The sequence below is a fragment of the Dufourea novaeangliae genome, unplaced genomic scaffold (assembly GCF_001272555.1).
Source record: "Dufourea novaeangliae isolate 0120121106 unplaced genomic scaffold, ASM127255v1 scaffold173, whole genome shotgun sequence".
NCBI classification, from domain to species: Eukaryota; Metazoa; Arthropoda; class Insecta; order Hymenoptera; family Halictidae; genus Dufourea; species Dufourea novaeangliae.
In genome coordinates this window covers 435,556-460,184 of record NW_015374048.1, presented here as the reverse complement: position 1 = coordinate 460,184, position 24,629 = coordinate 435,556, and the positions used below count along the sequence as shown (strand labels likewise).

The following is a 24,629-nucleotide window of genomic DNA, read 5'->3' as shown; positions in this document are numbered from 1 at the left end:
GAAAACATTCGCCATGAATACACTCGACTTTTATCTAATCGGCCAAATGCGTAAACTTAATTGCACCATTAATGCTCGTTTATATGCATATTTTAGTGATAAGAATATCATATCACAGTGCAGCAACCTTAAAAATTCAATAAATCATGTCACATGTCGAATTAATAGAAACGTTGTATTTTCATGGAACACACGCATGTAGGTGTATTATAGATGTATAATGCATGAATGAATACGTAACTGGAACCGTTTAATAGTTTATCCTCGTACATAAATATGTATTTGCGAAAATATGATGTACAGTACGTGAATCGATACTCACGCATACGTTTAAAAATACAGACTATCGTGTTACCCATAAAATTTTGTAATGACATTACTTTGGACGGAGATATCATTTTCTTTTTTTAAGGATGAACAATAACACTTTCTCTCGGGAAGACTAGGGGAGTATTCGCATTTTTTTCCCACGTTTTAAAGCGGTTGGCACAAATGTCGCACCTTTTGTTTGCCCTTTAAAACATATAACCTTATTATAAAATACTTCGTTCGAACGATAACAAAATATTAAAAATTTCAGTAGACGTTTATACAGTTAAAAAATGAAAGCAACGAGACCTACGTGCAACTTACATAATAGTTAAATTGTAATTGTTAAATCGAGAATAAATTAAAGCGCGTGGTACTACGAAAACAGTCAGTTGCACGGCGGCAGTCAAACGTGTATAAAAATGTTCGGAACAGATTGAAAGAGCGCCATGCAATTATTACTTATTACGCTGACAAATGTAATTAACCCCTCGTGGATATCAGGAAACGTCGGGACGGAAGAGCATTTAATTGTTGTACTGGTGTCCGGGTGCTGACAAACGTCTTTGAGATTGATAGGGGTTTTGCAGTAAACGCGGCGAGCATTCAATTACTCGCAGGAGTAACGCGTCTATATAATCTTCCAAGTCGGTTAGACGTTTTTTCTTCTCTGATACTTCCGCCTGGAGTTGCAGAGTCAATTCTATGAGATCCTACAAGGAACAGAATGACTAATGTTTATACACAGCAACGATTTATAAATAACCATGGCATACCCAGCACCGGTAAAAATGTGCAATTACTTCTCTTGATTTTCCATCAAACTGAGCGAGAACTTCGTGGGGCAGATGGCTCTTTCCTGTCACCGTACGAATCGCGTCCTCGCCACCGATAATAATTCTTTCTGAGGACAGATTATTGGTCTCGTCGTTCAGTTCTTTCAGCTTATTCTCCTTCTCTTTTTTCTTCTCTTTCCTCGATTGTTTATCGTCCTTGGGACTCCAGCAGATGTATTTGTCGTCCTTTCTCTCCTTTAGCTTCTCCTCTTTGATGCTCTTATCTTTGTTCGAAGCTGTTTTCTCGTCTTTGTTCTTGGTCTGCAGTATGATCTCGCGCGGCGCCGGTGCCAGCGGTTCTGGGGTCTCTTGGAATCTCGAAGTCAACGCCGGCGAACCAATCGGCGAGGATTCTCGATGATATTCTTTTGGTTCGTCGATCACGATCTTTGGGCTTGGTTTACTCTCCCATCTGAAGGAACGTTTCAACTGTTTTTAACCCGTATCTCAAAGCAGAATTGAAACAACGAATTCCAAAACAGCACAAATCCACTGTTAATCTACAATCTTTCAAATCTGTTTACATAAACACCTGGTTTTCTGGTAACGTTAAATATGATTAATAATCATTAAAAACACAATGAAAGTATAAGCAATCAATACTCACAAGGAGGATCAACAAGATCAGTACAAAATTACAGACAATAAACAAAAAAACTGTCTTTTTCAAGATGCTGGTTGATGGACTTCTGCTGTTTTGAAATTCATAGCTTCAATTATCTTCTAAGAATTAACTTTATTACCTCTTAACGTTATTGTGAACTTGCTTCCCATAAAGCTTAAGACCCCATTCGTCCTCTTTTGTTTTACCGACCTTCGACAGAGACGTGGTAGAAGCGCTCATGGAATATCGTGGCGGTTTACTGGGCGCCGCGTTAGCCGGCGCTGGTGGTGGATGATGGGTCTCGTTAGAATTATTACCGGAAGAGACGCTCGAAGCAACTGAACCCACGCTGTTGCTGTTGCCGCCGACAACGGGCGCATTTAAAGACGACGCTGAGCTCTTATGTGACAGATCATCGAACTGAAATGAAAAACATCACTATTACATTATTTGGCTCTGATTCTTCCCGCCAAACATCCGTATGCATTATGAGAACAGTAAATTTACGGTGGGTAGTGACACTAAAATGGAAATGGGGTAACGTAACCCCAGAAAAGTGGGCTGCAAAAATACATTGGATGAAATGTCTACCCCTATACCTCGTCTGTGGTATGATTAACCCTCTATAGCCCGAATTTTTTTCGTGACAACAAATAAAATTATTTAACGTGAAATCAACAAAATGTCAACCTCTAAATACAAATTAGCAATGAGTGTACAATTTTTCAAGATTTCATTATCAGTCCGATATCTGAAGCTACAAAGATAATAATCGCTACGAAGCATCTTATCGGTTACTAAAAACAGGTTATAGAACACGATATGCACGCCATATAGCGGCAGAAAATTAAAGTAATCCAAAAGATATTGATATATCGGTACGTCACTTCAAAGTCCTACGGGGCTACAGAGAATTGAAACGGGAAAGAAACATGGGAACTGTACCGTGAATTCATCCTCGTCCTCGCTGATAACACCAGGATCAGCCTCGCCCGGCTGTTGTCTCGTGGTATTTCTAAACTTATGCTCCTCCCTCTCGTCCAATTCCTCCTTGTTGACATTGTGCTTGCTTTTCCCTTTCACGCGGTTCCCGATCGATTTCGCCAACTTCTTCAATCCTTTACGCTTCTCCAAACTGCCTATGCTGAGTAAACTTCCGCCGATCGAGTGGGCGGCAGAGGACAGCTGCCCGAGGGAACTTTTGTGACGTTCCTTGTGGCTCAAATCGGTCAAGCTGCCAGCCTTCACGATGAAGCTGATCTTCACTTCGAGCTCGCCCCTCTCCTTCGTATTCTCCTTGCCTGGTTTACTTCCAAGGGTGTACCTGATACATTGAATCCCTGCTGTTCAAGTACCGATAAAACCATCTTTCAAATGCAAATAAAGCAAATTTCAACGCAATAAGAATTCTCCAAAGCGATCGTATACAACATTTTGAATTAAATTTCCTTCGAACGTATTATTTTTCTTTTCTCTCCATTCGTTTCAGATCGACGTAGGAAAAAAAGGCTGCGGCAAGTGACGGGACATCGAACGATTGTTACAACTTTCCAAAATACCTTGCTCGGGATACCACTGTGTATACATACCTTCACTCGCGATACTTTCCTAACCGTGCGGATGTGTGCAACGTGCACACGCTATGATTCCGATACGAACTTTCTGCTTTCATTAAAGAGTAATGAAACAAAAACAGAGACCGTTTCTTTCACGAAAAAAAAAAAAGAAAAATTAAAATAAAAATGGTGAGCTCGATTACGTACCATCTATTTCGAGGTCTCTCGTAAACGTCGAAGCTGGATAGGGGTATGCTGACGGTGCCGAGGAACTCGTCGACGCCAAGGAAGTTACGATGAAGGGCCGTCAGCACGATTTCCGCGGTGTTTCCCTGCTCTGGGATAATTAATTCGCATTCCTCGTGCCATTCTACGTCTCTGACGGCCTTCTCCTTCACGGACGTTTGGTATTTCTCCTTACCGAGGGCGATCGTCACGAAACAGTCGTTGGTCTCTGCGTTTATTAAGTTTAAGTGAGTTCAGACACCGGGTGGGTGATGGAGACGATCAACAGCAAGGTCACGATTAACTGGCTGCGCGTAACGGGAATTAAATCTCGCGAGAGAGAGGCGCCAACGGTGATCCATTGTGTACTTATTGTCCAGATAAATTGTACTGGTTGAATGCTAGAACGGCCTCAGGGCATTTGGGCCCTCTTAACACAACAGGCATAATTAAATTAATCGTTCTTTTTTTGATGTATGCCCTCTAAATTTTATTGCTGTATCTTCAAAACTGACGTAATTACAGTTTGTGGAAAAAAATTGTGTTGACAAATTTTGTGAAAAATATAGTATTGGTGAATTTGTGAAAAATATGGTGTTGGTAAATTTGGGGAAAATAAAATTGTGTTGGCAAATTTTGTGAAAAATATGGTGTTGGTAAATTTTGTGAATCGACGTTGACCGACTGACCCTAGCTCATATTCAATGGGTCCTCGCAACTTCGAAGTATATGTATTGAAAGAAAGTGGAAAGATCAAGTAAGGATTCTGTGTAAGTTCTTGAAGGAAGAAGTAAATTGATTTGAGGAACAATTCCAAAGAAACTACTGCTGAAGATAACACAGAACCTGAAGAATATTTTGATTGCATTTTGGACGAACCTAGCGGCACTGAAGATATCATCGAAGATGCGGAATTGGTTAACCCCTTGATTATCACATATGTTTTCGAATACAGTCGTCATACTGGGTCGATTCGGCCCAAGCGAATTTTCAATCAAATGCTGTTTAATTAAAAACTATCTTGTACATAAGTCGATAAAATTCTGAGATACAGTTCGAACATTATAGTATATATTTTCATTGTTAACAATTAACATTTTGCATCATGTTTAAACAAATTCGACCGCAAAGGATTAATAATTGTTTAGGAATTATTCACACCTACTACTGGTATGCTTATACCGAACAATGTACGAAGAAGTCGACTCGTTAGTCGAGTCAATGATGTATTACACGTACGAACTTGATACTCTTCTTCTCTCCGTTGTCCTACTTATTACGCGTTTATTACGTGCGCGCGGTTTTCGCGTGCTCCGCGAAATTCGATTTGTATACGGGCGACAGACACGATGTGGGCAAACGTCAGAAAAAGGAATTCGATTTTCATTTGTTTTGAAATTCGACACGCTTCGATGCAATAAAAACAATTGCATCGACGACCAAGGACACTTGCTGCATCGTGTAAATGTTATTAATATCGTAACGGTCCACCCAATGACGCTACTTACTGTGTTTTCCTTTGGTCAATAAGCTCTTCGCTCTCTGAACTGCAAACAAAGAAAAAAAAAAGACTCGTTAGTTGCTCGAAGAAAAATTCCAGTATCGGACGCCGGATGGCGTCCGTTTTTTGCGCGCAGTAAACTTGACACAGTTACGTGGTGAATTTGAATTTACAAATATTTTGTCAAATTGCGAGCTCAACAAGAATATAAAAGGTGTCTCAGCAAGAAGTTGAATTTCGAATCGCGCGCCATTTTCATCTGTCAAATGATGAGTCACTCATTTGGCGGTTTTTTAAACCGAAATAGACGTAGCTACATAGAAATAAATCTTTCGGTGTATATCCGTCTCGCGCGATAAAGCCTTAACGCGATTCGTCCCGAGCGTGAAGCTTGAAGATGCAGCTTAAGATTAACGCGCGTCTAAATTTCGACAGTTTACTAGGATCGTTTGGGATACATTCGCGGTGTTTTTCATTCTTCCTGCATAACAAATAGTTTCTCTTTTCCTCGAGGGGAGAGAGACTCTCGTCGCTGGGATATTTAGGATAATGTTTTGTAAAACCGCGTTATGGCTTGCCGAGCATAATCACGCGTCTTTCCTATCATGGTAAAAGCGTTGAACGTATCGGTTCCCGCCCATTATTCTTCGACATTCTTACCGCGAAACCGCGCTTCCACCACATCGTTGCTTCGTTGTTTTTTCGACCAACTCTCGTAATATCACTTTTTCCCAAGTATCGAAGAATTTTAGTTCTCCCTATTCCACGCCACTGACACATTACATTCATTTCTCTCAGTCGTAACAGACGTAGGTATCACTTTTTTAACCATCATACTGTGTTCATGCAATACCTACATTTACATTTTCTGTGAAACTGTACATACATAAAAAAATAATGTTAAAGAAATTTTGAAGCTGATAAGAAACAATTAAATATAACCAGTTCCTTAAAAGCTTATGTAACACATAGAATTACTAAAGTTTACATATCCCTTGCGTTGGAAAATCAAACTATCCATGTACACTGTATAGAAAAAAAAGTTTCGAGATTTTCATAATCAAACACATCGAACTATACAATGCATGCAGTTATATGCTTACATTAATTGATAATGATAGAATACACATTGTTAGAAAACATGCTATGGTTGAATGTAACTGAAAAATTGTTCAGACATAACCTAAGAATCTGTCAAATCATTTCGAAAAACTGGATACGTATCGATGTTGTCTTTATTGATTTTAACCTCTTGAGGGATACTGGCACATATATGTACGTTTAGTTTGTCCTTTATTCAAGCATGATTCCAAAGACACAATAAATATAATTGTAAATACACATTTATTCGAAAGTTCCAGAACTGAAAAAAAAATAATTATTGAGAATATAGTCCTCAGCGCCGATTTCAATGACCTTGAAATATGTTGTCAAGCCCATCATTTTGAACAACTTTTCCTTATACATATAATAGACGGTCTCTTTTACTTTCCCAGATATTCCCGCAAAACTGATCCTACTAGTCCATTGAATTTCATCTACATATACGTGAATGCTCATGGCAATGTATGAGCAAGTGTAAACACATCACAACAGCCGGCAAACAACGGGTGAACTATCAAGTGATTGTCATTAATATTCATAAATATATGTGAAATAGATGCAGCTAAAAAAGTCTTAATAATTTTTCCCTGAAGATGTTACATATTTCTTGAAAACGTATCGAATAAAATCTGAGTTTCAAAAAAGAGGAAGTTCACTTCCTTTTACGTGACCACACGAGGCGAATCAGCCCCGGAATTATCGGTAAAACAGCTTTCGGGGCGGAACAAAGATTTTAGAATCGTATCACCACGTGCTGTTCTCGGAATATACAATTGTATATGTAACATGTATGAGGCGGTTTTTTTCCTCCGATTTCTCGCCGCACAAAGGTTAGTTGGCTGGGAAAATCGACTCTCTCGCAGCATTCTTCCACGACTCCGATCAGCGAGCTGCGAAGCACATGCCTCGGCTGCATCCAAATACCGTTTCCTCTGAAAGGAACATTCTTAACGGTTCGGGATTGCAGCTACCGTGCTGATTATGTCGGAACAATTTTTCAGGCATAACGCGTGTCTATAATTTAAAATTTTCTACGAAGGACGTGAAGCCCGGATATGTACATACAGATAAACCAACAATGTAATGGAAAACGTTTTTCGGAATCATTTTTCCCTGCAAATAAAACAAAATATGATTGGCAGAATAAAATATTTCCGTAGCAAAAAAGCAGAAACATGTACGAAAATTCCTTGTAAATTGACACGAGTGAAGTGAAAACTGGTTTAAAACGATACTTTACATTGCAAAATAACTATTGTTAAACCTTATCTAACTGCCGTAATGTTACGTGTTTAACTTATTTTAGTACTTATACATTCGAATCGTATTACCACTATGGTCCAATAAAGTAGTTACAAAAATAGAATAAAATAAAAATTACGATGTAATTGACGGGAGCTGAAGGACATAGCTACGATCCTGAACAGAGGGCACGAGAGGAACACACAGGGAACGAAAAGGGGGACACATCAGTCAGCTGCTTCTACACATGCTTTCACGCTTTACCTATTTTGCATAGACACGAAAGCGTTGAGAACTTGTCAACCGACATGTGAACTCGTCGCGGGCTCTAATTAACGGCGAGAGTAATTAGGAAAAAGCGGAATAACAACGTACAAAAAATTTCACGGTTAGAATTTCTTTACTGTAAGGACACTCTGTTCATCCAATAGTATTCGTCATACGTAATCATAGGTCACATTCTATCCGGTGAACAAAAAAAAAAGCACGCAAACCAATTTTCATCGGTTGAGTCATCTGGGGGTATCTGGGGCGTGTATTAACGCGCGCGGTTTTAAATACACTCTTCTGTCCTCCTTGGCGCGTCTCGGAGACGTCGCAAAACGTGTAACCCGGTGTGTGTCAGTCTCGTGACTCTTCTGTCGCAGACGCAAGGGAATATTTACATCTTTCAAGCTGTTGCTTCAGGAACGCAGACGAGTGCTGCGTCGCACACGTTTTAATGCATGCACGCGATCCAAAATACGCGCACGCAAATAGTCAGATTGCAATCTTCTCGCCTCTCGATTCAACTGTACATGTTCTCCATGGTTCGAATGTATTCGCTCGAGTTTTCACCGCCTCTTCCCAATCCACGCTGTCTATCGCGTTACGGGAGGCTGCGCATCAGACGCGATATATCGAGAACTCCTTCGATCGTAGCTTTTTCACAATCCTCGAAGCGGCAAACGTTACCTCACGATAAATAATCGAAACCGCGTGTGTTCATCGACCGCTCCACGAAGAACGCTCGCGACGATCGAGGTCGTTCGAGTGTATGTGTGTGTGTACGCAACCGTCGCCCGATGACATAAAAACAAACGTAAAAATCATCAGGTGATTAGACGAGGGGATAGGGCAGACTTATCGATAACGGCATTTCTTTCGTTAGAATACCTTCTCTGACTGCGTGTGTAACGAGCTTCCAGGGCTTCGATCACCTACATTCGACAAGGGATACGTAACCTAGCTTACACCGCGAATCCCCCCAGTAATTAGTTTACGGTACATCTGCTTCGAACCACCTGCCGCGGCAAAGCAACATTTCTGTCTGGTTTTGTGGCGTTCACGTTATATACTTGACTGTTCACCGTTCACTCATTCAGGCTTACCTGTCACTTGGACGTGTGTCGGGCTCCACATTTTAGTCGATTAGGTCACGGGTATGCGGTTACGAATATTCATCTGTTGTATGTCGTTCTCCTACGACGAACCGCGATCTACGTAACGTTGGGTGTCGTAGTAACGGTCACTGGCATTACATGTCACGGTTTTCACTGTTCTACGCGTCACGAAAAACGAGCCACACCGACGACGAAAATACTCCGGTCGAGCGCAATGTATCAAACACGACCAACTATACCTCGCTGCTGTTCGAACAACCGCTACGTCCGCCTCGCGCACCGCGCACCATTACGGTGACTACGGCGCATCGAGTCTCGCGCATCCACCACACGCTTACGGTTTTAGGAACGTACGACGCGTCCCGTTGGCCCTGTGCCAAAGATCGTGGTTTGCAACAACGAAGTTCACAACGCAGTGAATTAACACTCGAACTACCAAACCAGTCAAAATAACTGGTCAAAATACATTTTCTCATATGAGTGTGAAGAAATTAGTCAATTTCTAAATTTCTAAATTTTCAAAAGTTTTCCACGTTTATCCAGCAATCGAAGCAAATATGCGTTTATCGCCGGTAGTTCTAGTATTAACGTGTGAGTTAAAATAATTGTAATGTTAATGGTGTAATTAAAAACATTGTATACACAGAAATATGGTTCACTCATATTTTGAAAGAAATACAAGAATTTGGTTTTTCTTTTCTCCACGGTAGACGTTTGGGTTTTTTCGGAATATCGCGCGAAAGAATTTAGAATAGTGTCGTTAATGGCGTATATGCGCCTAATCCAAAACTTTTGGGTAGAATTGAAGACGCGTGGATGTAAATTCATTAAATTTGAAATGCGTAGTTACGATAAAGCGCTATTTCCGTTGCCTAGAACTCGTGAAACCTTCGATGACAATTACAACACGACCTCTCTGTTCGTTTCGAGTTAAATGAAAATTATTCCGCCTAGACTCTCCGAGGATGATACGCAACGTGAATAATTTAGTCGAGGTATATGAAATTTACGAAGAATATAAACGGGAAACGATGCATCGATGCGCGGTATAATCATTGTGATTCGTCATCGGTAAGATACGAGAATGCACAAGCATGAATTCGACGATAGAATGTGTACACAAACGCGTAGAATTGTGCGCAGCTAATACCTGTACAAACAGTAGGTACTCGATGATTGTTACCATTTCAGTTTGCTTAGACAATTGGTAATAATTCAAAGGAAAAATTTTTTTAACATTAACACAAGACAAATATTGCACGATAATGTTTGTATAGTAACTCACGTATTAGGTGTACCGAAAAACGTTGACAGAAATAAGCCCCTGATCATCTTACGCGTTCTTGTGTTCCAATTAAAACGTATATAGTTCTCTGCGGGTAATTAGTCAGTGGAGCAAGGACATAACAGAATCAATTGTCGGTTCTGTAAAGTGGGTTAGGAATGGAGGTATTGGTTTGTTTACATTGGAAAGATACAAATAAAGGATAGACACTGAAAATAACTATTTTCTGTCGAGTTTCCGGAGAATATCCTAAAGGCTTGGTGAAATATCCTTGATCGTTTTCGATAACTTTCTCTGCCCCATTCGGCCCCATTTGTCGCCCTAGGTCAGATGCCCTGTCTCTTGCGCGCCACTCGAATGCATCTAGGACGACAGAGGTCATTCAGAAAGATACATTGATATTCTCGTGATCCTCGAACGAATTGCTCCAACTCCGAGGACAATTAAGGTGAATTTACACTTTTACATTTTGAATTGTGGATCGCGGATGATTCATCCACAATTCGTTCGATTCATCAAAAATAGGGACTGGCTCCACTTTGTTTATTAGTCACTTTGGATGAAATGCAGATGAAAATAATCGTTACACCTTTCAGTATGGATGAATGATCCATGTTACACATCCAAAGTGTAAAGTCTAAATTCGCCTTTAAAAAATGTTAATAAAATATTTTACACTCTTTATTCATAGATACATACAAAACACAAAATTTTTGTAAGACATTGTAAGTTTTTATGCAGTGGGCGTAAAGTACCCCGCCCCCCCCCTGGTAGTCCATGTAATAAAAAAAAAGCTTGGCATTAGGAGGGTTCATAAAAAAAAAATCTAACAGTGATTTTCAGTATCCAACGTGACGTTGTATTGTCAAGCGAGTAGATGTAGTCAAATAGCTAGCTGCATAACTGAATAAATGATTTGCAATAATGGAGGCATTGGTATTCGTACGATTTCGTAATAATCGAATGCTGATGTACAAATGATAAGTAAAGTCATACGTACTCGCTGCGAATCACTACAGCAATGTCTTCATACGTATAGAAAATGTTTCTTAAAGTTCATCCATATGATATGCAATAACTAGGCGACAGAGTGTTTATCTTTTACAAGAAATAGCTTTCCAAGACGGAAAGACACGTCATTCCGCGGATATCTGATTAACGCCGTCGATGACTCGTTGCTTTATTATAGATTTATCATTATTATGATATCAGACAATTTTACCTTTCCTTATCGAGGATAGACGCTCTTGTTTGTCGATATGACATACGACGATTGTTTGATAACGTCGCATGTCCACATTATAAAATATCTACACTTCCATCGAATTTTAATTGTCCATTCGACGTGGATCCCGTATAGTTGCGTTCGTGTTGATCTTTATATGGAGCAATATATGGCCAAACGAAAGTTTTGGCAATATTTTTCCCCTTATGGAAAAGTACGCCCAGTGACGCCTTAAAGGCGGCTTAAAGGCGCCTTAGACCTGAAATAGCCGTAAAACAGGCGTCTTCAAGGCGTCATGTCTTATCTGGGACCTAAAGTATACCAAAGCTAGATATGAGAACATAACCGCTTAATTGTAATCGACCAAAGGCCTGAAATACAATAACATAATAATAAACTTTTCCTCTTATGTATCATTACTTCCACGAGACGTGTATTGCATTTGGAAATAATATTGTAACGAGGCTCGATGCCAGGAATTTACACTATTCTCGAAACGTTGCATCGAACCATCGAATTTCCATCTCTTTAAATGCGAAACAGGTTATCGCTGCCACTACGATAACGTATCTTAGTTCGAAAATTTACTGCAAAGTGGCTTTTTACGCGCAGTAAAGGCGGTGTGTATATGCTGTCCTACATAAATTCTGTGCCCCTATACGTTGAAATACCCATATTTACATAGCTCCCGCGCGCGTATTAAAATCTTGTTATTTTTCCTCAATCCCCGATAATCAGTGTTTTAAGTGCTTATACGGTTAATAATCCCTGCCAGAAACGATACGATCGAGGCATTTGAATCTCTCCATGTGCGTCAACGAATGCGCGATTCGTGAAATACGCGGTGTGCAACAGGTGTCCAGCTTGCGTCTCATTCTGTGAAACAAGTACGTGGCAGGTAATGGTGTTTGGGTTACTACAATGATATTTCTATGTCGTATCGTAAGAGTACAAAGTACAACTCAAAATACGTGTCTTTCCTTGGAACAAATCGCGATCAAACATTTACCCCGATTTCTTGGAATCGTCGACAGGTGGAGCTCAAATGATCACCATGCGATGATACTTTGCGGTCGTACCACTAGAGGGCTACAATGAATCCCTCGATTCTTACGCGTTTTGCGAATACCTGATTACGAGTGTTTCCGTAATCAGATATCTAGATTCGAAAAAAAAACAGTCGAACACAGATAACTCCTGGCACAAACGTGTAAGAACGCAACCCAATTTCTTATCGTTTACTTCCATATCCCGGTTTCAAACGCACACCAGTCATTTACAACTCCTCGATTAGACAAGTACATCAGCAGCATCGGATTCGTCTCCACTAAATTGTCAGAATCAGTGTTTCGTAGTTCCCTTAATTATCCCAATTACCCTTTTCCTTCGCTTCAATCTCTTCCCTTCACCGTTTGTCTGCTCTTCAACGAAGTCAACAACAGTGTATCGCAGGCCGCAGGTGTCCAAGAACGTATCGGTTTCGAGATCGAGCCCCCGGTACCTGTAGAGATCCGTGGATATCCTGTGAGAGGACTTGGAACCGATGGTGGGCGCGTGTTCGGTCGCGGCCATTGGTGCACGTGACGTCTCGGTGCGCCGTGCGCGTACGCGTGAACCAACCTTTAAGTTTCTCCAATTCCCCATGCTCGGCGCGTCGTGTTCACCGATCCACGACGCGATTCATGACGGTGCGTACCGCCAGTCGGTTCGAATAATCGCCTCGTGGCAGGTGAAGAGACGAAAATCGGCGGGGGCCCGTGCCAGTCGCCTAGTCAGCCAGTCTCACAGCAGCCAGAGTCCGTCCGTCGTATGAGGGACACGGACGAATCGTAAAGGCCGCGCTTGGTTCGTCGAGAAAGAGAGAGAGAGAGAGAGATCCTTCACAGGGACCTCTGCTATTCACGGTTGTTACCACCGATCATATCGTCTGTCTGTAGTGCGCGCCCGCGACGGAACACACCAAAGCGTGTGCGTGCGCGAGCGGAGGCGAGCTTTCTCGTGTACACGCATCCGCCCCGCCGTGTATTATCTTTTCTTCGTTTTCATTCGGTTAGGCCAGCGCCAGCTAGCTAGCAAGGCGCCCGTGTGTCCTCCTGTATCCCGGCATCTCTTCTCGCGGTTCGCCACAGTTTTCGTTCGGTTCCCCGCGACCGCACTATCCACACTGACGATAGAGGAGGGGCCAAAGGCATGTCGTCGTCTTCGTTGAAGGGTGATAAAACGGCGCCGTGTTTCGCACGGTTTTGCCATATCGTGAAATGGGACGACTTCGACGGTTACGGATTCAATTTACACGCGGAGAAAGGAAAGAACGGGCAGTTCATCGGCAAAGTGGACGACGGATCGCCGAGCCAGGCGGCCGGTCTTCGTCAGGGTGATCGGATCGTGGAGGTTAACGAGATCAACATCGCGAACGAGACCCACAAGCAGGTGGTCGAACGTATAAAGGCGTTCCCGAATGAGACGAAGCTACTGGTTGTTGACCAAGAGGCGGATGAATATTTCAGGGCCAACAACATCGTTATCAAGGGCACCATGGCGAACGTCAAGGTGATCAAGACCCCGGAGAAGAATCCGAACAGTGTCGAGCAGGACGAGGAGGAGGAGCTCAACGGCAGCAATGCGTCCACCGACGAGGTACGTGGTGTCACGATACAGACGAAACATGTAAAATTCCACGGTATCGAAATTATTAACGTAGGATCGTGATCCCAATTATTAAAAACATCGATCCCATTTGAATAATCGAGAGTGTGTGTGTACGTGTGTGTCCACCTGTTGCTTCGTTCGGTCCGTAACGGATACGCATATGTATACTCGACGACGCCAGCTTATCCACACATGCGTAGCGGTTTTTCACTTTCAAACGCGTTTCAGTAAATTATTCGCATAGTGTTATATATTAGAAAGGAAATGTATTTCAATGCACTCTAAGATCGTTATTTCTTGATCTGTATAAAATTCTACAATGTTTCGAAGAACCCTGCGTGTATTCTTTTTCGCTTCGATAATATCCTTAGGATCGTGAGTCACACGATTTATTTCGATACATTGTGATTTCTTCTTGCACAACGAGCAGCAATTTGCCTCGTTTTTCTTCCATGCTGTGCCTGGTGCAAGTTCCTCGAAACTTGCATACCACACACATCGTAATTCATGTATCGATGTAGATATTCGGATTGCATAAATGCGTTTCGCGTAATCTTGTCCACTTGTGATTAGCCTTATCGTCTTAACGTCGTCAGCGATCATGATTTTTCGAGAAGGGAATAGTGTGACGGTAGTCGGTTTTTTCACGTTATTTAGCGATAAGCGTGCAAGTCTTTCAACCATGCCTCGCTGTCTCTCTCTATCTTTTTCTTGGGAACATCTGTGTTTACCCCGGTTGGCCGCGGTAAGAACGAATCCAGGAGAAGGAAAAAAAAAATGTTGGCGCACCATACGTGGAACAGGCCGGCCTCATCGCACGCGAAAGAACGCCTGAACAAAATAAGTGGAAACGGAGAGTTTGGATTTTTTCTTCTATCTCTCGGTCGTTCCAGACGGTAAAGGCTCCGTAGAATTGCGTGAGATGCGGCGTTATTCGAATAACGTGTGTACGCAAAAAAAAAACATTCTTTCGCTAGGCCCCGAGAAAGCTCATTTGTATCGAGCGGCGGTTCTTGTTCGATGACTTCGCACGAAACACGAACCGTCGACAGCCATGAGAAGGCTATCGAAGAAGCTACGGGAGGATCCTGTTTAGCTCGACGGGTAGGCAAATTCTGTCGGAAATTAAGGAGCTATGCTAGTCTGACGGCTATATAATAAGGCAATTTTTGGGAATTTTTTAAAGGAAAACTATTGAAGTTATCAATTTGAATAATATACGTATTTACTAAATAATATTTGTAAAGTATGCTATATTTTTATAAAGTAAAAACGATGTATTTTTTAAAAGGTACAGTTCGTTTGTGAGAGCGTCTTAACGAAATGTCCTTTCCATGGCGGCCATAGTATAGACTCTTATGGTTGTGTGAAATAAAAAAAAAACAAATATTTTCTTAATTTGTATGTGTGGCTATAACCCGTACCAGAATAATTTAAAAAATTTGAGAAATAAAAAACGACGCCTTCCCAAACAGAAGGTTTAATTTATTTGAATAAAAATAGCTGGTTTTTTAACCAGCAAATTTGTAATTTTCAATATATCGAAAAACTCGAGGTACGGGCTAGAATGACACATCTGATGAACAGGCATGCCAAGTTTGAACTAAATCGGTCAAGTAGTTTTTAAGTTATCATGGCCGCCGATTAAGAAAAAGTAGCTGCGAGAAAAACGCGATCAAAGTTTTAAGTACTGTTTTAGAGCATAAAAAGAGAAATGTTTCATACTTACAGTTAATCACCTATTTCAAGCCATATAAATCATCTTCCTTTTCCTCAAAAACTTGGTGCAAATTGCAAAAAAGAAAAATCCGATTTTCTGAAACCGTCACACCAGCATAGCTCCTTAACAACGCGTCGAACCATTACACTTTCGTCTAATCTTCATCGTATTATAGTTCCTTGCACGATTTATTCGATTCTGCGATCTAAAATTAATTACAAACGCGTAGTAGAAGATATTCCAAAAGTTGTGTTTTTTTTAGGTTGGACTACGCAGACGTAGAGGTCCGCGCGCAATTGCGCCCCGTATGTAAAAATAGACTATACATACGCGTGATGCGTCGTCGTCGAATCTTTTGGACGGTGACGGTATAAAACGATTTGCGTTACAGTTTTACGACCTGACGGAGAAAAAAAAACATTTTTGTCACGATAATAATAATCGTGTGTACACTTGTTTCGTTCCGGCGAGACACACCAACGGGCCACGATAAACTTACAGGGACTGATATCATTATCGCAGCCTCCGCAAATGCCGGTTCCAACGAGCCTCTTATTGTTAGTTTCGTTCGTTCTGTTTTACTTCCAAAGAAATTTTTACTTACCCCTTTGGACGGTGTACTTAGCTGTTTTGGTTTCGTATCTTATCGTGGCAATAAATTGTATGTTCCACTTGTTATGAATCTTATCTGATTCACCGAAGTAAAGTTCTAAATACCATGAGTTAATTTATAATTAAATAGTACTTTCCGATTTGAAAAAGTGGACGATATCTGCAATCAGTGTCACCGTTATCACAATTATTACTATTCCAATTATTACTATTCTAGTGACGTAAACTGTTTTTCAACTTTTGTGTTGCGTAATTTTACTTTAAAACGGTCGGAAATTCACTATTTAATGCTTAAATTCTCAATTTAGTTCATTTTTATTTTTACCCGATAACGTATTGACTTTGTCATTCAAAACGATCTTCCCATCGATACGTAATCGACTTCGTATTGATCGCACTACTTTTGATATACAGTAAATCATCAATGAGTGTTCGAAAACTACTCGGTATTGAGTATTCAAACGTCATATCCACCACGGACAGGACGGGGGACCCGTGGAATTAGTCAAGCGCCTTCGAGCACTCATCGATGATGTACTGTATATTTTTGTACAAATCCACCTCATCTACAGTAGTGCCGTATTACGTATTTCGGAGTAAAGATGGGCAAATTCATTATTATCTAGATGAAGAACTTCGACTAATGAATAAAAGATAAAAAAAGTATTTCGCTATTTTTAGTCGCTTAAACGTGGAAATTCCAATTTTTATAATACAACAATTCCATACCTTATTATTTTTGCCCTATTTTTTAATTATTTTTTCAATTCTTGAATGAGTAGACAAATGGCAAACAATTATTTAAACAATTAACAATCCTCGATAGCGTTATTTGTCACTGTAATATTATTCGAATAAAATTCTGACCAACACCATACATGTTTCGGGGCCCCGTTATATTTCCCTCCAATGTTACCCTATAGCGAGGCAGCATGAAATTCAATACTTCACCGAGCGTGTTTCGATCGTGCGTTCCACGTTCAATCTGCGTCACGGTTCACGAGGAATCTCGGCTCGATGCGAAGCGTAGTGTCAAATGCTTGTGAACATGTTCCGAAGGTTCTCCAAACCGTCGTGCAAGTGTCCCTCGCCTCGTCAAGGACGATCGTTTTTTCTCCTTCGGGAGAACCATGAGTTATTAGAAAAACCAATTTTCCTGTTTAGGAATTCTGACGTGGATTAGGTATATACACATAGTTCGTCGAAGTTGAGCGCTCGAGAGATCTCTGGATGACTCACATAGTTCGCTGGTAAAAAAACGATAAAACACGTACAGGAGTGACACTGAAGTCTGTTTCTCTGAAAAAATTCAACAACATCGCGCGCGATTGTGGCTGTCCCCAGCTCCGTATCAAGGGAGACTCAAACCCTGGGCCCCACTTTCTAGGGGAGGCCCTTCTAAGCCCTGCATTTCGTTGCGATTAAATGTCATTTAGTTTTATTTAATTTTATCTGGAATAAATTTTTAATTTGTTAGTTTTATGTATTTTATTGTCTTTTTTATTACAAACGTTTTTTACTCCCCCCACCCTGTCAACCAAGGGGGCCCTAGAAGGTTCGATAGCCCCGGGCCCTAAAAATCTAAATCCAGGCCTGGCTGTTTCTGCAGAGTTATTTACATACACACTTGGAACGCGGAACCACCCATTTTAACCTCACTCGTTCGGTTATCAGGTGAAACGACGTTCGCGTTCCCCCCGTTCGACTATGTATCACCGTGAAGCATTCTCGGGATGTAACAATTACGGCGTTAATCGCCGGAAGTTCCTCCTTTACAGAACACGCGCGTCACTGGCCTTAATTCACGTTTCACGGGATCCGCGTTCGATCGTCTTGATTCGTCCTCCGTCGATACGGTTCGCCGGATTTCCGGCGATTTTTTTCTTCTTTTTTTTTTTTTACCGCTGCAAATTACGTAAATTTTTTTCGTGTTGTCCTTCCGCGCCGACACGTGATCGAAGACGACTCGTGTTACGTAGATACGGTGCTGCACGCAGTGCTTTGGGGTGGAAACTGGCTCGAATCGAAGAATTAGGAATTTGTTTGCAAGAAATGCATCTCTTAACATTTCAACTTCATCGGAGGGGGGCGAACAACCATAGATTTTCGAAGATATCGATATTTGTATCGAAAAGTATCGATATTCGAAATATCGATACACAAGTGTTAAATCCTACGGCATTCTGAGGAACGCGGAGTGAAATTGAAATGTGAACGCAACCTCAGAGTCTATTTCTTTCGTTCGGTCGTTGGGCGATGCTCCGTGCAATGGACACAGCGCACACACACATACACATCTCCCTCGAGATCGGTTACCCAAACGTTAATTGAATAAGTCGATACGAATGTTTGTCATTACATGGAAAATTGTGCATGTCCCCGTGGTGGGGCAGTCGATCACGCGTACCGGTAAATAATTAGTCGCCTCTCTACAGGATAGTCAATTTCCGGCCGCCGTTTTCTATTGCGCAATCTATCAACTACGCTGGTTCGCTCGGTATGCACGAATCCCCCTGGCGGCAGCAAAGAACGAGAGGGAAAATCGCGTCTCGTTCGTGGCGGCAACAAGAACGACCATACGCGATCATTCGTGATTTTTCAATAATGATACAGGCCGTTCGTAACGTCGTTATCCTGCGATTCCAAGAATTTCATTCGACCAAATAGTTTTTAGAAAACGAACGGGTCAAACTTTCGGTGTTCCGAGAGAGACTTTCGCTTTGAATTCGAAAGGGACCACGGAGAAGAAACTGTCTAATTGGTGGTGGTTAGGTTAGGTTCATCTTTCCCGGAGGCATTTCGCTTGTGACTTATTGGGAAGGTTAACGATGGCCACTCGTTGTAATCCCGGTAAAATTCCGCCGCCTGGTAAACGACTAGCCTGAAAAATCCGTTATCCGCTCTTATTCGATTTCTGTGTTTGCCCCCTCGGGGGCCGAAGCAATTTTTCGAAGAAACCGTGCCATAAGGAAAAAAAATCGAGTCGTGTGTGTTCACGTCTGAATACATATGCAGATAACGGGGGATTCCCCCTCCGCCCCCTGGAAAGAATCGGGGCCCGACCCCACTGCATCGCGTTCTCAGTTTCGGAATATAATTAAATGGATTTTGCGGGTCAGTATGTTGTGTCGTTCGTTTGAATTTCGATCCAGTGTTTTTTTTTCCACGATTTCCGAAACAAGTATCGATTCGTACTGCTTGAAACCCCGTCGTCCAACGTCGCAACTGGAAAATAATTGAATTGCGGGGATACCTGCCAGTGACAGGTGCTGCAGTGCCGTGACACAGATTCTGGACATTTTATAGAGAGGCCATGCATCGTCCTGCTGACGCGTAAACACCGTCTTTGCGTACACAGAGGCTATCGCTTCTCTCGGCCGTCCGCTGCGAGCGTTTATCGACGACGGTGCTGTTAAGCTGTGTGTGCACACACATACACACACATACACACGTGTTCGTGCGTCGCGCTTCGTTCCCTCGGCCCTCCTGATCGCATTTTCATTTTCTATGCGATCCGACACAAGTATGGACAACTTTACATTGCGTTTCTAATCGCGAATGGAAGAGACCACAGGGTGGAAGAGAATGAGTTTTCCAATTCCAGAGTAGCGGGAGGGGGGGGGGATCGAATCGTACGCCAAGAAGGACAGCCGACTAACATTATTTCGAAGAGATTTAAACGGTCTGCCACCGCTCGAAACCGGTTTTCCCTCGAGCTTGCCTCTATTCGATGGAATTCTTTTAAGTACCGTTCGGAATATTGCATCAGGACCCAAGGTCGTTTATGAGTTTCTGTCGGACAGACACAACTTTTTCATCCGTACTGTGTTGTCATTACAGTTGGCTGAATACATTTAACAAGGTTGATCAATTCCAGTTGTTAACAGAATTTCACAATTTTTTTCCCTCCTTTAAGTTTCACCGCCTGGCTAGGTGTTAATAACACGAACCGAGTCTGTTTGTCACCAACGGGCAGGGAACAACGCGAGACGTAACGTCTACTAATTACCACGTCCACGCTTTTACTTTCCATTTGCGAGCGCGTTAAGACGAAATATACTCTCGGTGTGTTGGTTGCGCAACGAAAAAAATTAGGAATGTCTCGCTCGAACGCGCCACGTCGAAAATTGGCCCATCTTGTTTTGTGTTCCGTCGGTCAGAAATTTCTAGCGGACCGATCGATATTCGGGGATAATCTTGTCTCTTTGATAGACGCTCTAGTTATCGACTGAGATAAGGTGCCTGGTGTAAACAGCTAATAATGAATTAATCTTTGGGAATTTCTTGTGAAGAAAGTAATAAACCAATTTCTCTGAAACTTTAAGAATACTTTATCGTATAATTAAACTCAATACAAAAATTTTTATTTTCATGACAAATCCATAAATATTATAGTTATAATGACTTTGTGCAGCCCGTGAGCAAAACAGGTGTTCACACCGGGGTATGTAACTAAAATAATATTCAACGAACTGGTCCAGCATGTACATATTCTTTAACATCTTTTTCACAGCATGAACCTATTTTGAAGCCAAAAAATTGAAAAAATGATATTTAAAAAAAAGGGACCTTGTTTCAAGTAAATTGCTGAAAAATATGCTTTATTGAAAGAATAAAATTATAAATGTAGATTCATGCTGTCAAGAAAATGTTAAGAATATGTACATGCAATTCCAGGTCTGTTGGTTGAATATTTTTTCAGTTACATTCACCGACGTGGAACACTTTTTTTTGCTCACAGGCTGCACGTAAGTCCTTATAACTATAATATTTATGGATTTGTCGTGAACATAAAAGTTTCTGTATTCAGTTTAATTGTACAATAAAGGATTCTCAAGCTTCTAAAGAGATTGGTTTAATAAGTTCTTCACAAAAAATGCTCAAAAATTAATTCATTTGCAGCCCGTTTACATCTACATCGTGTGGCGTTTACATCCACATCATGTGCCCGTTTACATCCACATCATGTGCCCGTTTACATCCACCGTGTTCCGAAAAGGGAGGCGTCGCAGAGCGGCAAGGAGGCTTTGGAATCATGGGAATTTTCCTTCGGACATGCGGTCGCGATTTCGAGTCGGTTGAAGCGCATGTTACGGAAAAAAGTAGCGCGCGCGATCAACCTTGATACGTGACGCGAGTGTTTTATATCGCTCTCGTATCCCTTTCTAACTGACCAAGACGGTATCTGTGTGTTCGGCGATTATACGAAGAATCGGTGAAACTAGGTGTCTGCTAAAAGCCTCTCCGAATGAGAACCCAGAGTTTATTAGATTGTGTTCCATAAAAGTACGTACATACAGTATGTTCCTTTTAAGCGTATTCATGCGATTATTTCTGTTAATAGGAAAAATACGAAAAAATATTTCAGATGAAAGTTGTGTGATATCATGAGGGACATATCGTGGTGATAATTATTTGACCTTCCGATATTGCTGGTGAGTCCTGTGAAGGTCACATTCAAATATTTAAAAGAAACCCTATATTTTTTATTGCACATACTTTTAGCCTACGTTGAGACACATTCAAAACGCTACATACACGTGTATTTTCTGTAAGCAGTTGTTGAGTTATTAATTTTCAAAGTTTACTTTGAAACTACTCGTGGTGTACATCGGGTAATGCTAATACTGGCGGCTAAACCACTGTGTGTAGACTAGACAAGGAATTAAAGATTAGGTGGTTTTTGGTTTCAGAACGGGCAGAAGACGAACGACATGTCGCAGCACAGCGAGAGCAGCAGCACATTATCCGCAGGGGTGACAAGAATGTCGACGAGGAGCGAGAACGAAAGCGAACAGTCCGCCGGCCGAGAGAATGGGAATGGGATCAGGAACGACGGGCCGACGATTGGTGGTCACGTGCACGGGACCGGGAACGGTAGCGTCGGAGGTAACAACGAGCAGCCGCGGCAACAGGGACTGAATCTGAAGATGAGCGCCAAAGAGCTTAGGGCTCAGTTGGCGGCGCGCAAAAAGTACGACCCAAAGAAGGAATCGATCGGGTTCAAGGACAAGTTCGATATCGTGCAAAAGTTATAACCGATGTGTGTGTGTGTGTATATCCATTTTCGGTTTTTTTCTTTCTTTCGACAGTCTCTTGTTGGCTATGCTCTGCTCGCGGTGCTCAATTCTGTTCCTCGATATAATTACCCGTAGTAGAAATCCGTTTTTTTACACGCTCCCTGACGGTGTCCTCGGGTTAGTGTACACTCGAAACAAGGGGAGGGACGACTTGGTCGATATCTTATGTCTCTATGGAGTCTTGAGAAACTTCCAGAATTCTGGAAATATACCACAGGTTTTTCTCTATATAACCTGTACACTCACGAGCAATCTCGGCTTCCATTAGGGGAAAAAGCCTTCTACCATTTGAATTTGGAAGTTTCTGAAATTTATGCTAAATTACCATGCATTTTAACAGTTATTTCATTACCTGGAATAAATTTACCAAGTGGTAGAAGGCTTTTCTTCTACGCCGCTTTTTCCCCTAGCGGAAGACGAGTTTACTCGCGAGTGTACATACAACAAAGAAGAGACGCTAAGAAACCATCTACGCGTCGGGTACTTATTCGAAAGCGTGTGTACGTATGCACACGTTTGAATACGTTTCCGCGGAGTCGATATCGAACGTTGGAAGTTTCTCGTTCCAGTGAGCAACAGTTGTCCCGCTAGCCACAAGAATGGAGTTTGCGCGATCCAAGGACGATCGCGCGCGTGCTTGCTGCTACGACGTCGCGAGGGGAGAAAGTGTAACGTTTTGCCGCGGCGACGTGCTGTGGCGCACGCGTCATCGCTAATTTCTGTTATCTCTTATCAAATTCAGGACACACGTCGTCGTCGTTCCCGTATGGAACCGTAAATTGCACAAATGCGAGGTACGTACTCTCTGAAATCGGCGAAATAGGGTTCGAGCGTTTCTTGTGGCCCAGTCTCATTCGAGGATACGGAATTTTTCAGCGTATACGCTACTCTCAACCACGATACGGTTTACCATGATCTGAACGAATTATGTAATTTAGGAGATGTAACACCTCTCGTGTGGTAGGAACACAATAGTGGGAAGACTGGCGCGAGTTTCCACGTTCAGCCTCACAGCGGAGTCGCACAGGACTCGTTGAAAAAAAAAATTGTTGGGTTACCATCTCAAGACGCGACATTGCTAAATATTACGACAACCTGTTGTGCAACATTCAATTATCGTCGTCGTGATCCTTTTTGCGTCGTGCTGTTTCCTACCTAGCGCGAGAACACTCGGAGACCAGTTGTTTTCATTTTGTTTGTTTCATACGTCACACACGTCGCACACGTACGGGTACGTAACCTATCTAAGTGCATTTCCCTCTCGCGATCTCATTCATTCGGCTTCGGGATATAAACTGGAAATACATACCTCACGGGGTCAAAAACGCGGAAGCGTAACGAGGGAATTTACTACTTTGTTGTCGTGTAGTAGTTGCAATACCAGTTGCGTGTCGAAACAGGATCCGACTCGTTGTGTGATCTTTTGTGGGTATTTTCAAGTACCATATTACGTCATCGAATTTCGAACAACCCCGATTTCTTTTTCGTAATGTACATTCCAATCACACGCGTGTTTCTTCGGTCGGCTGTTGTACGCGTGTGTGGTCGATAGATTGCATTTAGTACCAGACAACGATCGATATGTCGCGACTACACGCGCCACCTTTCGTGGGGGAAACGTATCGCGAATATTGATACACACGTACAGCATTCCTGGAAACTTCGACACGTTGGTGTTACGTACTCGAAGCCATCCCACGGTTAAAATCGCGATTTCTTCGTACGTATATATCGTTGGATGCTCTACGTACACGTTTTATACGGCTCCGTTCTATTGTCTGGGATAATTAGGATCGATACGATCGTCAAGCTCTTTCGTAACCAGAAACATATACTATTTTCCATTTCAAATACGACAAAGATGGGTTGTGCTTTGCTCGAAACATTCCGCTCGAAACTGTGTGACGCCGCGACACGACGGTCGCGCAATAAATTATCCGGGAAAGATTTTTTTTTTTCCATGGACGATTTCAAAAGCATAAATCTACCGAAGATTGTTTTGTTTTTTTTTCGCGTGGAAATTGTTACTCGTGTACGACGTGGTGTTACGAGTTGTAACTCGACCGAACCGAAGACGAATTACGTGATTTTTTTTCTTCTGTTAATGTGGTCTGTTAACCTGTAGCTCGTAAGAGATCCTTTATCGAGCACCGATAATGAGTATCGAACGAAACGAGATTCGTTCGTATGTGCTCTCGCATAGACCGATTAATAGATCGAGCTTTCTCGATCAAGGCGAACGAATCGAGTGGAACGATCGATAGATCAAAGTCTATCGTGACCAGACTTCGTTTCGAGC

General features: G+C 41.9%; 2 protein-coding genes across 2 annotated transcripts; one reads left to right on the top strand and one right to left on the bottom strand.

The window, feature by feature from the left end:
* Nucleotides 1-229: 229 nt before the first annotated feature.
* Nucleotides 230-9,035, bottom strand: LOC107189822 (rab11 family-interacting protein 5). Its single transcript, XM_015578492.1, has 7 exons — nt 8,748-9,035; nt 5,039-5,077; nt 3,513-3,759; nt 2,695-3,073; nt 1,889-2,169; nt 1,113-1,557; nt 230-1,022 (listed from the first exon to the last, which is right to left on the bottom strand). The coding sequence occupies exons 1-7, from the start codon at nt 8,776-8,778 to the stop codon at nt 837-839; spliced, it is 1,608 nt and encodes a 535-aa protein (XP_015433978.1). The 5' UTR covers nt 8,779-9,035; the 3' UTR covers nt 230-836.
* A 3,991-nt stretch (nt 9,036-13,026) lies between these two features.
* On the top strand, nt 13,027-22,588 carry LOC107189835 (Na(+)/H(+) exchange regulatory cofactor NHE-RF1). Its single transcript, XM_015578506.1, has 2 exons — nt 13,027-13,906; nt 21,944-22,588. Exons 1-2 carry the CDS (start codon nt 13,460-13,462, stop codon nt 22,286-22,288), a joined length of 792 nt encoding a protein of 263 aa, XP_015433992.1. The 5' UTR covers nt 13,027-13,459; the 3' UTR covers nt 22,289-22,588.
* The last annotated feature ends 2,041 nt before the right edge of the window (nt 22,589-24,629 follow it).